The sequence below is a fragment of the Ricinus communis genome, chromosome 3 (genome assembly GCF_019578655.1).
Source record: "Ricinus communis isolate WT05 ecotype wild-type chromosome 3, ASM1957865v1, whole genome shotgun sequence".
Classification (NCBI taxonomy): domain Eukaryota; kingdom Viridiplantae; phylum Streptophyta; class Magnoliopsida; order Malpighiales; family Euphorbiaceae; genus Ricinus; species Ricinus communis.
Genome location: NC_063258.1, coordinates 1,566,613 through 1,583,018, shown reverse-complemented (window position 1 = coordinate 1,583,018; position 16,406 = coordinate 1,566,613). Strand labels below are relative to the sequence as shown.

At 31.0% G+C, this 16,406-nt stretch overlaps 1 protein-coding gene across 2 annotated transcripts; it reads left to right on the top strand.

Moving 5' to 3' along the window:
* The first annotated feature begins 9,191 nt into the window (after positions 1 to 9,191).
* LOC8279550 (subtilisin-like protease SBT2.5) lies at positions 9,192 to 15,886 on the top strand. Of its 2 annotated transcripts, none has more exons than XM_048372029.1 (11): positions 9,192 to 9,507; positions 9,748 to 10,007; positions 10,335 to 10,479; positions 10,579 to 10,973; positions 11,417 to 11,512; positions 11,602 to 11,674; positions 11,838 to 12,123; positions 12,476 to 12,801; positions 13,196 to 13,463; positions 14,121 to 14,402; positions 15,269 to 15,886. In XM_048372029.1, exons 2-11 carry the CDS (start codon positions 9,817 to 9,819, stop codon positions 15,673 to 15,675), a joined length of 2,469 nt encoding a protein of 822 aa, XP_048227986.1. In that variant the 5' UTR covers positions 9,192 to 9,507; positions 9,748 to 9,816; the 3' UTR covers positions 15,676 to 15,886. The 2 variants fall into 2 exon arrangements, with proteins under 2 accessions (XP_048227986.1, XP_002527706.1); XM_002527660.4 differs by having other exon boundaries at positions 9,193 to 9,507; positions 9,787 to 10,007.
* The last annotated feature ends 520 nt before the right edge of the window (positions 15,887 to 16,406 follow it).

The window sequence follows — 16,406 nt, the reverse complement described above, 5'->3', positions numbered from 1 at the left end:
GTGTGGGACTTTGAACTTAGGACTTCGATACCCTAGGAAAACATCCTTTGAAATAATTGGTTATTAAGATGTCGATTATGCCAGAGTTTATTAGATAGAAAGAGCACCTCTAGAACTTGTCATCTTCTAGGTGAATACTTAGTGTCTTGGTTTAGTAAGAAACAAGTCTTGGTTGCTCTCTCTACCACGGAAGTTGAATATGTGGTGGCTGGATGTTATCATGCTCAAATCCTATGGATGAAGTAACAATTAAGAGATTATAGGAGAGAGGTTGATCACATTCCTATTAAAAGTGTGACAACACTAATGCTATCAACCTTTCCAAAAATCCTAGTCAACACTCTAGGCGTAAACACATAGATATTAGACATCATTTTCTGAAAGATCATGTTCGAAATGTTAGTGTAGTACTAGAGTATGTTAATATAAATAAGTAACTAGCCGATATTTTCACCAAACCTCTAAATGAGGAAAGATTAAATTTCATAAAAAGAGAACTAGGAATGATAGATGGAAGTACTTTAGCATAAATAAAAATCTCAATATTGTACTAGTTGTGTATGATTTTTTTTTTGTGATACTATATTTATGCATTTCTATTATTGTGCAAATTTGAGTATTGAAATTATCTTGGCACTAGATTACTTTCAACTTTTTTGCATCTCAATACTCATATATTAAATTATATGATTTGAATGATGCATGCTCATCAAAGTTTTTTTTGCATTTTTTGCTCGAAATTACAAAAAGCACGCTTGCACTTTGGAAGAGCGCTCGCGCTTTATAAGTCCACATGAAAACTTAGAAATGACCTTAAAAGCGTGCTCGTGACTTTTTAGCGCGGCTGCGATTTCCTAAAATTATAGTTGTTGTGACTATTTTCAAAAGTGTGACTGAGCTTTTCAGGCGTGCCCGCACTTTTCCTTGATTTCAGTAAAAAACTAGTCATTACAGTACTTCTGGAAATGGGTTTTAATGTCAAACTAGCCGTTTTTTATCGTTCTTAACCCCCTTAAGGCTATAAAAGACACATTTCATAGAATTGCATCACTTTTGTACACTTTCATATTTAAACTTTTAAAAATTCTTCTTCTCTTTAAAAATTCCAAAATCTCTCTTCAATTTCTTCAAGACTAGTGTAGGTCCAAGAAAGACCATTAGAAGAAGGTCTTTTTCTCAGAATCCATCATTAAAAGGATGAAAGGTGTAAATGATAAAGCAAGGATTAAGTATATGACCATATATAGAAAAGAAACCCAACCAAGTAGGTTCTTTGATGAAGAAGTCTGGTTCTTTGATGAAGAAGTCCTCATCAAGCTTGACATATCTCAAGAGGTAAATATACTTCTAGAAAGTGTTGGCCTTAGAGACTTATTCCTATCCCAAACCTTAGAATTAGGATTTGAGTACCTTACTGAGGAATTTCTTTCTACCTTAGTGATTAACAAAAAGCAAGATGGGATGACTATTATGGGATAAAATCTACACTCTTTGGGAAGAATAGAACCCTTCTAAAACCTAATTATCTTCTATCTTTAGTTTTCAAGAAAGAAGCCACCTCTCTAGTATTGAAGACCTAGTAGGAATGCCTCTTTCTTTTTCCCAAATTTGGAGGCAAATCTCCATTAAGAAATCCATTCTAAAGACTCACTCTCCAAAGACCTCAAATCCTTAACACATTGGGTAGTGCATAGGATGATTGCCACTGACATCCATGCAAGGGATAATGAGGTTGAAAAAGTACCAAAAGGTCATTCTTTTCCTTTATGCTATGATCCATGGTAAGCGCATCCTTACTTCTAAATTTTTTCTTAACTATCTTCTTCATCTTGACATACATAAAAGGGTGTCATTCTTGTCTCCTTCCATATTACCAAAATTGTCAAACACCTTCAAGTCCTCAATTTTTTAAACAAAACCTTTCTTACCCCTCGTAACTCATCTCTATTGTCAGGTTTAACCTTTCTTAAGCATATGCCAAAGTCATAAGACTTTGGCCTAAGTAGGAGGTTAATGGGAAATTCTTTCTTTTAGTAGGGGAGTATGTGGATAATAGAAAGAAGAGGAAGAAAGACTAGGATACCAAATGAGTCTACATGTGGATAATAGAAAGAAGAGGAAGAAAAACTATAGGATACCAAGTGAGTCTACTCCTTCCTCATTCGAAGGATAACACACTCTCTCTTTTGAGGACAAGGTGCTAAAGCAAATGAAGACAACTTGGAATTACCTCTACCACTTACATGCAGATTTAGTGGAAATCCAAAAAGCCTACAAAATTCTTCATTGCCATGTGGAGGATTGGAAGGAAGAAGAAGAAGAAGAAGAAGAAGAAGAGGCTCCAATTCCACCTCCTTAAGCTAATATTAGTGGGAAAGCGAAGGAGCTTATGGTTCTACAAGAAGAAGAAGACTAATTTCTTATTTTCTTTACTTTTTTTATTTTTCTTTTCTTGTGCATGCATTTCTCATTATTGATCACATATGTACTATGTTTCTCTAATACAAGTATTTTTTTTTATGATCTGCCTCTTTGCCTTTTGCCTTCTTTATTTTACTTTTTAATTTTGAAAAAAGTTGAGAAATAGCTTAAATTGATTACTAAGATTAAATTTGCTAAATTTTGACTATTAGGAATTTGGGATGATCCTAAAGAAAAATGGAGATATATGCTTATAGGGGAGTACTAATGCTTAAAGTGTTTACTAAAAATAAAAATAGATATATGACTTAGTTACAAAACTAAGGGGGAGGAACTGAAAACATTAAAGGGGAGTAGTAAATTATTAAATCTTTAAGTGAATTGTTGCTTTGACTCTTAAACGTTAGTTATTAACTATTCAATTGCATTTATACTTAATCAATTTTGGATTTCTAATTAATCTGGTTGTCAAAATCAAAAAGGGGAAGAGAAGTCTACACTAACATTAGAATGGGATATGTGGTTGTCAATATATGGAGCTTTCACACTATTACATATTGTTGTTAACTTTCATAATATGTACTACAACTAACATTCTTTTCATTTTTAGACTAAGACTAATACTCAAAGAGTAAATTATAGAGAGGGAATGAGAAGAGTTGGCAATGAACCTAAGCCAAATTTATGACAGAAAAAAGGACTCAAGAAGTAGAGAAAGAAATTCATCATAGGATCTCAGTTGCAGGTAAATTTGAATACAATTTGTTAAATTTTTCGAGAACATGATATACCAAAGGAAAACAAAAGATTCATCAAGATAGCCAAAGTAAATCTAGACCAAATGACAGAAGAAAGAGGCTCAGAATTTGCAACTAGCCTGGAAGTGTTAGCGTTGAAACAAGTAGGAGATTTACTCAACCAAGAATGATGATTGTAAATCAAGAGTCAAAACAAACTTGAACCACCAATTATAACTCAAAAGTCCACAATGACATCAAACACTTAATTACATTTATTTTTTGAAGCCATAAAGCTTTTTTTTGTGATATATTGTAGCTTTAAGCTTGAAACTTATTTTATCAACTTGCCTTTATGGCTTAACATTGTAACTTGTATTTTAAACAAGTTTGCATTTTGCTAGATTTGCACTTTTGATGTAAGTTAATAGTGATGCCGGGACAAGTTCTTATCTAATCAGTTTGGACTGAAATATAGAACTTTTATTTTCACAAGTCTGTTATTGCCCTTTTTTCTTCTTCCTTCTTCTTAGTTAAATTCTATAGCTTTTTCTTCTTCCTTCTTCCTTATCTAATCACTTATGCATGCTCAAAAAATTATTCTCTCAGAAATTTCATCAAACATGTTGCCAACAACAAAAATTGTATAAACATTAACCATAAAATAAGTAATATTTCCATTACATTCATAAAAAAAATATATTATATCAATTTATCCCAGTCATTATCTTACCATAATCAGATTTCATAATACATTACATTAACTTAACAATTTAGACTAGAAGACTAAGAAAACCTAATTTGCATTACCATTAGACTAAACAAACAATCATTTAAATATAAGCACCAATATCGAAAAAAAATTGCCCAAGCCTACAACTATTTCTCCCTTCTATAGCTCCTTCACCTTTTAGCTTCCACAATTATGATTTTCCTCAATCAATCATGTATTATTTCTCTTGTTCGATCATATATTGGAGGATCAATTGATCTGAAAAAATTACATCCTTCATCTTCGCATGTCATGGACCTTCTATTTAGATTTTGATTTGTCCAAGAGGTTCTCACACTTATCACAAAAGCACATATTTGCAGACGCCTAATTGTCATTTTTTTTAAAAATTCAGATACCACATATGTCGCTATCCTCATAATGGATAAGGCAAACCTAATTAATTAATTCATACTTAAATATCATTACAACTCATTGATGATAATTTTAATGGTGTTAGAAAAATTTAGATTAAATTGGTAAACAAAATAACAAATATTAAATAGAAATAGAATGTTGTAATATAAAAATATTTATTATAATTGCCATTAATGATCATTAAGAACTCAATTTAAAATAAAATAAATCACCTTTTATTTACAAATATATATATATTAAAGCTGAAGAAAAGAGAATGGTAATTATAATAATAGTGACATTTTAAGTTTTAGTTTTTGTATGTATTTTTTTTCTTAATTATTCATCTGATATAATTTTTTTTATTTATTAATTTATGTTCATTAACAAATTTTGTATTTTTTCAATAGTTTAATTACTTTTTTCTTTTTGCTTTTACTCATTTTAATTTAAAATTTATATTCTTTTATAGCTCTTGTAGTGATTTTTTTTTATTAATTTGTTTGGTCAATATCTCTGTTTTTTCACGTGTAATTGATTGCTTAGCATACTAGAGGCTGATTACCTCAAATAACTGATATGGATATAATAAATGTAAAATGTGCCTTTGACTTCTAATCTAGATGATTGTATAGATAATAAAAGAGACCTAAACTATCTTAGGTTCTTAGCTAAATTGATGCAATTTTATCAATCAACATATAAAGCTAATTAATAAGCTAAAAATTAAGCTAATAATGAGCTAAAGATGTAAAATTGAGCTAGGAGCATGCAATAATAGGCTAAGAATGTGAAATTAAGCTGAAGGAATAAAGCTAAAAGCTAATTACTATAAGCTAAGAGTGATAATGTCAAATGTAAGTTAAGAACTTAATTGTAATAAATAAACACTGTAACAGTAACTGGAAAGTTTGGGGATTTGATTGCTTGAAATAAATGACTTACAAGATATAATTGAATGTTGAGAAACACTTAAAAGCTTTGATCATATTGTAAATTTATGACTACTGATTGTTTTTCTAATCTAAGATTGTTATTCTAATCTAATTATAGCTTGTCTAATCTAAAGATAAAACATTAAAGATAAAGTTTATTTGTATTTGATTGGTTGGTTGGGGTTTGCTCACAAGGGGTCCTTGCCTAGTTATAGACTTTTAAGGCTTGAGAAATGCTTTGGCATATTCTTCATCTCCGGTTTGGTCCTCAATTAACTCCTTACCTTGAGAGCACATACTGTTATTTTTCATATCTTGCCCATATAATAAGGATGTAACTTCTGTGCTCAATTCCTGTTCACATTTCACTCAACTTTCTGCTCTGCTCAACTACTTTCTTCACATAACATAAATGTGTTTTCTCTTCTCTGCATATGATTCACTGTCACACCATTTCCTTATTAGCTGACACTTATATTCATTTCTTTCCACTTTACAAGAATGTGCTTCGAGCTTCTAGAAGACTCTAGAACTGACTTTCCACCTTCCTGCTACATGTCAATAATCTTTAAGGATTATTAAACTAATTCCTAGCTAGTAGGCTGAGGATTTACATGTGGATTAGAAATCTAGTATAGGTCAAAATCCATGGATTTTAGGATTTTGATAAGAATTAAATAAGCTTTTTCTATAGGCCTCGCTAAATTAACTAGGCTTAGGCGAGTGCTAAATTTAGGGTAAATATAATTAAAGAAAAGATATAAACATTATACAATTTTATAATATCTTATAATCTTTTATTTATAAATGACCTTAAAGAAGAAAAAGAGAAATTTTATTTAATAAAAAGATATTGAAGCTATATGATTTTTCTTAAACTCCACCAACTTTTTTTTTCTCTATATTTCTATATTTCAATTCTACTTTTTATGTTTTTTTATGTTATTAAAATTTAATTAGTATGAATAATTAATGGTATTTGTTCATGCATATTTATATGGTTAATAAAATTAGAGTTAAAATATATGATTATTTTAAATTTTATTTTGTATTTCATAGATTCTCACATTATTTATATTAATTTTCAATATTAAAGCCAAGAATTTATAAGTTGGATAAATAAAATCAAACTGGTCAAAATATTATTAGAATCGATTTATAACTAGAAAACCAATTCAAAATCGTTTCCTCTTAGTTGGAACCAGAACTATCAACTCCAATTCCAACTCATAAAAAAAAATTCATTTTAATAATTTTTTCTTACTTTTTAAAAATGATTGAAATCAGCTGAATGGCTAGAATAAAAAATAGTTGACTATATTACTACAATGTCTACTATTATATATATTAGGATAATTATTATATTTATATTCAATATATAAACTAATATTAATAAAAAAATATTTAATATGTATGCTCTATTAATTATCTAGTTTTATGTTAGAAGTTATAATAATTTAGATAAAAGTTAATATATAATTATTATACAAAATTAATAAATTTAAGTATAAATTATGAATATAAAGTTAGTTTATAAATAAAAATAATATATATTCTTAATAAAATATTTAATTAAATTCCATACGGATCGCAAATATTAAACTAGTTGTCATAACATACTAGACCAAAAGATTAAAATGGTTAATGGCAAGCTTATGGCGTTAAGGGAAGGTTTGTTTTTGGCTAGGGATTGTAGGGTTAGAGGAGTTATTATGGAAAGTGACTCTGCTCACGCTGTGTTCAATGCTTCATGATTGTATTGCCAACTGGACCTGTTTGAAGCTTAGGTCGGGCTGGGTTTCGACCGAATTTGATCGGTTTGAATTTTTCAGATTTTGGTTTAAATTCAATTCTGATAATGAAGGTTTTAAGATTTGTGGGGAGAATTTTGTTCTTACTGTCAACTTTTTTTTTTTATTTTACGATTTTACTTTCAAGTTTTTTTAACAATTCTTTTCTTTAAAAATTTCAAATATTAAAATTACATTATGATATTTTTTTAATATTTTATTTATATTTTTAATATATTTTTATTACTGTTAAATAATTTTTATATTTTTATTTTAATTATATCTTTATATATTTTAAACTACATTTGATATATTTTTTATATGTTATGATATATTTTTAAAATATATATTTTCATGTCATTAAAATATATTAGTTGTGATAAAAATATATAAAATCATAAATAGCAAACATAAAAACATAAAATAAAAATAATAAATTTATCTCATTTGACTGATTTTATAATAATATAAATTAAATTGATAATTTTTTAGTATTTTATAGATATATTTTTAATATATTTTTCAGACATGATTCTAAAAAGAATTTTATAATTATATAAGTTAAAGTAATAAATTTTCTATATTTTTATATATAATTTTCATATTTGTTTTTGGTGAAATTTTGAAAAGATAAAAATATATAAAATAAATTAAATTTAGAATAAAATAAATTAAAAGAACATTTTCAAAAAATCTTAGATATCTTTTAGTATCTTCTCCAAATGAAATTCTGAAAATAAAATATATAAAATAAAATTTAAAAATAAATAAACTTTAAATATATTTTAAATATTTTTTATATTTTTCTTAATAAAATTTTAAAAAAATAAAAAATATATAAAATAAAAACTAACTTCACCATAATACAAATTAAATAAATATTCTTTCGATATCTTTTAAATCTATTGTTATTATTCTTTTTTAACGAAATTCTAAAAAAATTATATAAACAAAAATTTTAGAAAGAAGTTGAAATTTTTTTCTTCTTACCGTAACCATTTTTTTTAGAATGTAAATTTTCTTTTTAAGATTAAAAATTAAGAAAAGAATGATTCATCCTTCAATTTTTATTTTTAATTTTAGTTCTCCTTTAAATTGGAGAAGAAATATAAAATGAAAAGGAATGATCATTTTTCTTCCTTTTTCATTTTTCTTTTACTTTCAAACATAGAAAAAGTTATTCTTTTTTTAATCTTTTTCTCTCATTTTTTTTATTTTAACCTAAACAAATAATTCATTGAAACATCGGTGTATTAGAAAAATCTCAAAATAAAAAATATTCAAGCCACTTCAATGGTAATTAGATAATTTCAGATTCAATTTTAAGTGAACTTAAAGTAAAATATATATATCAAAAATTAAAAATATTTTAATAAATTTGAACTGAATGATATATTTAAGATGATGAATAGATCTAATTAAAAAATAGTAAATAGATTTTTATTGCCAATTAAGTAAGGTATAAGGACAACTAATAGGGTGGCTCATGCTCCTTCTAAATATGGATTTTGTTTGCAATGATTTTTTTTGTTTGGGGTCTTGAACTTTTTTGCATAGAGTTCACATTTTTTTCAGGCAGTAATTAATACACTTTGTTGATTGATCTTGAATTTAATATTCTTCTCATTTTTATTGCACTTCTTTTTATTCCAAATTAAAAAGCATTAAATTCAATGTTTTACTTAAACTGAAATATTCAGATTAAATTTTTACTGAAATTATCTCTATTAAAATTCTTAGAATAGATAATTTTATTATATAAATAATTTTTATTTATATTAATTATAATAAATAGATAAATAATATATATTTATATTTTAATATTGAATGATTGATATAATTTAATTTTAATATCCATAAATAGTTGTTTTAAAAAAGAAATCCTTTATTTTGAACCTATCTTCCTTATTGAATTAAGCTCTCTTTCTCTAAAAAATAAAGTGTTTTTGCATGTGTATAGAAAAATAACACAATACAATAATTATAAGTGTGAAAATAATAAGAATAATAATATTTTTGTGTCTGACTGGCCCATCTTCTTCGGTTCCCTGTCTGTAGATACTCGATACCATGCAAATATATATATCCATGAATTTCACATATTTTATTAGTAATAGTTTTTAGTTTTTGTCTAAAAATATATAAACAAATAAACGAGAAAAAGAACCCTAACCACCTCACTTCACTAAACACTTCCTTGCTAAAACAGTAAAAACATCACTTTCCCTTTTCTCTCTCTCTCTCTCTCTCTCTCTCTCTCTCTGTCCGTCTGTCTGTCTGTGATCACTATCAAAAATGTGCCTCTCTTGATCTCCATCAATCCCCACTCACCCACCCGCACAGACATAGACGCAGACACTCTCTCTGATGAAAATACTAGTAATGCTGTTTATTGCCATTCTCTAGTTATCCAAAACCAAAAACATTTGCTTTGCTTTTCAGTGCCTTCCATCTTAATGCATTGACTCTTCTCTTCTTGATTCTCATTCCTTTCTGTAAGTCCCAAATTATAATCTTTCTTTTCTTTAAAGATTCCTAATGCACTTTTTTATATTTAAATTAGCTGAAATGTGGAGTCATTTGATATGTATATATATTCTTTGCTTGGATGGATCACACATGTGATTGCCTTTTCTTTTTCTCTTCCTACCTTTTTATGATGTTTATAAAAGAAGCTAAATCTGTTTTAGAAGTGGGTTTTTCTTTTTCTTAACATTCTAGTTATTTTTCTTTAGAAAAGAAGAAGCTGATTGTTAGTGATTTTGATGGAGCAGATCTTGTGGGGAGTTGATAACTGATATATAATGAAGAGGGTACAACTTTTTGGCTTAATTTTGGCCTTGCTGCTGGTCTTGTTATTGGCGGTTGGGAAAGCAGAGATTTATTTAGTGACAATGGAGGGAGAGCCTGTCATAAGTTATAGAGGAGGTGTTCCTGGCTTTGAACCCACTGCTTTGGATACTGATGATGATGATGAGAAGATCGACACCACTAGGTCTGGCAACTTCCTCTACTCACAGATTTGTATATGTGCTATTTTTGCTTGTCTTAGATATCTGAATACATGTACGCATGTGTTGGGAGATTTTAACAGTCTATTGCAGCTAGCTAGTTCAATATTTAAATGGCTTTTGAGATTCTTTTTCATTACGAATAAAAGAGAAAAAGAAAACATCTTTGCTCTTCTTTTACATAAAGGTGCATCATTTTGTAAATGCATGATCTCTCCCTGCACCCTGTTTTATGTGTTTGTGGATGAATGAGGAAATTGGATTGCTTAAAGCTATTTTTTCTTATTATTTTCGTGGACCTGATCTTTCAGTCAATTGGTCACATCTTATGCTGAGCATCTTGAGCAGACGCACGATACACTTCTCAGTTCATTGTTTGACCATGGGACCTACAAAAAACTCTACAGCTATCGCCATCTTATAAATGGTTTTGCAGTTCATACATCCCCTGAACAGGTGAAAGCTTAATTGTTATTTATATCTCTGTAGTGATCTTAGTTATTTAGTTCTGCATTTGCTTTCCTCTTCTCTTACATTATTCCCACATATTAGTAGGCAGAAACCTTAAGGCGTGCCTCTGGTGTGAAATCTGTGGAGAGAGATTGGAAGGTGAGAAGACTCACTACACATACTCCACAGTTTTTGGGGCTTCCGACAGGAGTCTGGCCAACTGGAGGTGGCTTTGACAGGGCTGGAGAGGACATCGTAATAGGATTTGTTGACTCTGGAATTTATCCACACCATCCAAGCTTTGCAACACTCCACACTGATCCGTATGGGCCACTTCCAAAGTACAGAGGAAAATGTGAAGTTGACCCTGATACTAAGAAACGCTTTTGCAATGGAAAAATTATTGGAGCCCAGCATTTTGCTCAAGCTGCTATAGCAGCTGGTACATTCAACCCTTCTATTGATTTTGCTTCTCCCTTGGATGGTGATGGACATGGAAGGTTCAATCCTTTACCCTATCAATTTCAGTCCAAAACCTAATCCACCATTCAGTCATTTTGTTTACTTGTTTTTGTAATTTTGACATGAAAGTTATTTTATCCTAGTGTTGCATTGCATGAAAGGAAATGCTACACTCGTGTCTCGTGAATATATTGGAATAGATTCTGAAACCGCTGTGTGACTTAGCAGTTAGCTTGCCGCATTGATTAAGTAACGTGTTTAATTGAATACTTGCTGTTTCATACATTTGATTCATTTATACATCATATTATGCAAACTACACACATGTATATTGTCAATTGAGATATTATGTTACCATTCTTGTCTCCTTAGCTGCAGAAATTTTAATTAAGATTGAAAGTTAAACACTTTTAACAGACTTTAAGAAAAAATCGTTTTGACTCTGATACCATTTCTCTTGTCTTTATGTAATTTATACCAGCCATACAGCAGCTATTGCAGCTGGCAATAATGGTATTCCTGTGAGGATGCATGGCCATGAGTTTGGGAAAGCAAGTGGGATGGCTCCACGTGCTAGGTGAGGATAATATCTTATACTAGTCATCCATTTTGAAATTTTTTGAGTTTCATGTATTTGACATGATAATTGATATTATATGTTTCTAGGATTGCTGTATACAAGGCACTCTACAGGAATTTTGGAGGCTATGTTGCTGATGTAGTAGCTGCCATTGATCAGGTGTGCTTATAGTCCATAAAATCAAATAACAAACTTGGGGAATGTTAGTAGAATTGCTTAAATCTGATGCATTTCTTATAATTCAGAGTTTACCACTATAATTTTTGGTAGTTGTTTGTTCATTTGAGAGACTAATTTTATTTTCTGTTTCATTTCTGAACAGGCAGTTCATGATGGAGTGGATATACTCAGCCTCTCAGTTGGTCCTAATAGTCCTGCAGCAACTACAAAGACAACATTTTTGAACCCGTTTGATGCTACCCTTCTTGCTGCTGTCAAAGCAGGTGTATTTGTTGCACAAGCAGCTGGTAATGGAGGTCCTTTCCCTAAAACCTTGGTTTCTTATAGTCCCTGGATAACATCTGTAGCAGCTGCAATTGATGATCGGAGATACAAGAACCATCTGACTCTGGGAAATGGAAAAATATTGGCTGGAATTGGTTTGTCACGTAAGTTCTACTGGCTTGCATTTTTGCTTTATGATATCCTTTGGGGATAGATGTTGCCTAATGTGCAGATGCTCATTGTACATCTAGTAGGCATTCATCTCATCAACTTTCTCACATTTGTGTGCCTTATGTTTCTCTAGTTGATGCAGACTTTAGTTAGCTTGTAGTTCTGTTTGAGAGTTGTATGGTGCCCCTTTCTACTGAACTCTGGTTTAAGCATGCCACTAAATACTTCTAGCTAACCACTTTCTCAGCTTGTTGCAGTTACAAATTGCATACTGCATATCAGTTATCTTTTGGTCCTAAGACTTATTCCTGACTTTCTAGTAGTGACATTCAATTGTAAATGCAGCCTCTACCCATCCTAATCAAACATATACCTTGGTTGCCGCAAATGATGTGCTGCTGGATTCTTCAGTGACAAAGTACAGTCCTTCAGACTGCCAAAGACCAGAATTGTTGAACAAAAACTTGGTTGAGGGGAATATACTTCTTTGTGGTTATTCATTCAATTTTGTTGTTGGTACTGCATCTATTAAAAAGGTTTCAGAAACAGCCAAGAGTCTTGGTGCAGCTGGCTTTGTTCTTGCTGTGGAAAATGATTCTCCAGGAGCAAAGTTCGATCCTGTTCCTGTTGGTCTTCCTGGGATTCTCGTTACAGATGTCACTAAATCAATGGTAATCTTCTTGAATTCTTGTCTGTTATTATCTTCTGAAGCTCAGTGAGTTATCATGTTACTTAGAACCTTCGAACATTGCTACTCATGTTAAAAGATTCTGTTTTTTTTTATTTCCAGAACGTGTTTGGTCTGTCAGATCATTACTCTAATATGGCTGATTATAGTTGTCATATTCCAAACATGGATTTGATTGACATACAGAAATCTTTACAATTAGAATTTCTTAGATGCTTTTCAAATTTACTTTTGCTTGTTTAATTTAATATTAGCAACTGTTGAGTTTGTTCTTTCTCCCCACTCTTCTTTCTTACAAAGCACATTTTATTTTGGATGTCACTTGTGATCAATTCTTACAACTATGCATTTTGGTGCTTGGTATTAAATGTTTCCAGGATCTTATAGATTATTACAACATTTCTACACCAAGAGATTGGACGGGACGAGTGAAGAGATTCAATGCTACAGGAAGCATTGGCGACGGGTTGATGCCTATACTTCATAAATCAGCACCACAGGTGGCATTGTTCTCTGCTCGAGGGCCCAACATAAAAGATTTCAGCTTCCAAGATGCTGATCTTCTTAAACCGGATATCCTGGCTCCTGGTGCTCTTATTTGGGCTGCTTGGTCTCCGAATGGAATAGATGAGCCAAATTATGTTGGTAAATAAGTTGTCAAATACAATCTATAGAAATGTTTGAATCCCTAGGTTACCGGAAAACTTGCTCAGTTTACAAGTGGAACAATTAAAACATTATGCACTCTCTTGCTTCAAATTAATTAGATACCTTGTGACCTAGGTCGCTGTGGGAGGGGGGGATTATGAATTCTTGCAACTAGAGGTAGCAAGTTCAACTTGATCTGGAAAAATAAACCCAAGGGTGACCTAGAAAAGTTAAAATGGTTAGGACCGCAAAATAACTTATTGGGCCCTGAAAGTAATTTAAATTAGGAAATTTCATAAAAGCACTAAACGAGATGTCAAAAATACTAGTAAATAAGATTTTTAGCAAACTGCACAAAAAAACTTGAGTGATCTGAATGACTTGAAATAAGTTGCCATATGTTAACCTGTCAGATTACCCTGATCTGACTTAAACTTGTATTGACCGATCAAATTGCTACCACTGCTTACAGTATCTTATATTCCATCTTGTGAAAGGCAGTGGAGTAAAAATATTGGGAACTGCAGACCTGGGTATCAATTGTAAAACTTTATCGTGCATGCATATAGGAAAGAAGAATGGAAAATAGTGGAGATATGTGTATAAACAAATAGCTACATTTGCATAAATGTAATTTAATTGTTTTTGGAGCAGGAGAAGGATTTGCCATGATATCTGGCACTAGTATGGCTGCACCACATATAGCAGGAATAGCTGCTCTTGTGAAGCAGAAGCACCCACATTGGAGTCCTGCTGCCATCAAATCAGCCTTAATGACAACATCAACAAAGCTGGACAGAGCAGGAAGCCCTCTTCAAGCACAACAATACTCCGACACAGAAGCTATGAAGCTGGTCACAGCTACTCCTTTTGATTATGGGAGTGGTCATGTTAATCCAAGGGCTGCTCTGGATCCTGGACTTATCTTTGATGCAGGTGCTTTTTCTTCTCCACTGTTGCATGTGCTCATATAAAGTCTACTATTCTTATGATTGGTTTATGGGGTGCAAGTTTATGCTCAATTAGCTTCAACAATAGGTTGATGACATGGAGTCTTGCAAATTAGATGAGTGAATTAAGGCAACCTTTTGGGGTAGATCCTATGTGGTTTGGTCATAGCTACTGAATTTTTATAACCACCAATGAACTATTCTACTGAATTTCTATTACCACCAATGAACTATCTACTAGTTCTTTTCGTGTTTGTCTCCGAGCATTGCATTGCAGGGTTGGCCTGTTAATTTTATGATTCTTTTCATAACCTAAGTAATTTTTTCTTTTCTAGTAACATTTCTTTTATAATATCTAGATATTGTTATATGTATTTTTTTTATATTACAGAATGAAAATCTATTTTCCAATTAGGCTTTGCTTGTCTATTATAAACCTGTTGTTCTCTCAATTATGCATAGCCTAGTTAGGTGTGAAAAGTGGGGGGCACTGAGTTCAAGTTTGATGTTTCGCAACATTGATGGAAGTTATCACCTTTATAGATGTCCAGTTGGGCCTCCTATGGACCACAGATAAAAGTAATAATAATAATTATTATAAAAATAGGTTTATTAAACTTCAATTTTATTTACAGAAAGAAAAATAGTAGCAACATTTTTAGTTTGAATTATAAATGAAATTATTTAGTGGCATCTAAAAACTCAGAGGAATTCGCGGAGCTATTATATGTTTATTCCTTCTCTCCTTTTCAGATTCACAATATAATTCATAGTTTTCCATTTTATATTCACTTAGCCATTCTATATAGAGCATAACTTAACAAATTCAGAAATGATATTTTGTTTTTGTAGGGTATGAGGATTACTTGGGGTTCTTGTGTACAACGCCTGGCATTGACGCCCATGAGATTCGGAACTACACAAACGCTCCTTGCAACTACACCATGGGCCACTCGTATAATTTCAACACCCCATCAATCACAGTATCCCATCTAGTGAAAACTCAGACAGTTACTCGCACAGTAACAAATGCTGCTGAGGAAGAAACCTATGTGATCACCGCCAGAATGCAACCTGCCATTGCCATTGAAGTTAACCCTTCAGCAATGACCATAAAGTCCGGTGCATCACAGAAATTTACCGCCAGTCTCACTGTTCGATCCGTGACTGGAACATACAGTTTCGGTGAAATTTTAATGAAAGGCAGCCGAGGGCACAAAGTAAGGATCCCAGTGGTAGCTATGGGATACTGGCGATGAGAGTGGGGATGGTTGGTCTTCTAAATAAGGTTTGAATTATTCTTTGTAACATGTGGTAATAAGTTATAAGGCTAGATATGTTTAACTCAAAATATATATGTGGAATAGTTGTAAAGATAACTGGTGTAAGGGGGAGACTCCTAGTTTCTTCCAATTATAAGTTTTGCGAATTTGTTTGCTTATTTCATCCGAAGCTTATCTTCTTTGAGCATGAGATCTTTGTTCCTTTTCTCTATCCAATTGTGTCCTTTTTACAAATGAATGAAATTTCCAGTTCATTATCATCTTGGCTGATTTGATTATGCCACAGAACTTCGCAGCCATTATTAATGGAGGAAATTGTACTAATGCTTTTTTTCTGAAATAATTGCAAAATAACTCTGTTTTACATTTTTACAATTTTGCGCTTTAGGTTTTCGTTTTTACGAATTTGTCTTCTTCTTTCCTTTTTTTTTTTTTTTTTTTTTTTTGCTTTTCTTTACTGCACTCTCTCTTTAAAAATTACTCACTAACATTATCTTTCTATACTGTAATTCTATGTCTCTATCTCTTGAAAATGGTACTGATTAATTTTTAAACTGAATTTGGTTTAATTTCATTTTTTTCTTATCTAAATTCACGCTTGTTTCTACTACGTAGTGCCAACTTTTTAAGTTTTATAGATTTAATTTGTTTTCAATTTAGTTAATTTAATTACTTATATATAAGTGCCTCTTATTAATTTAAGCTTA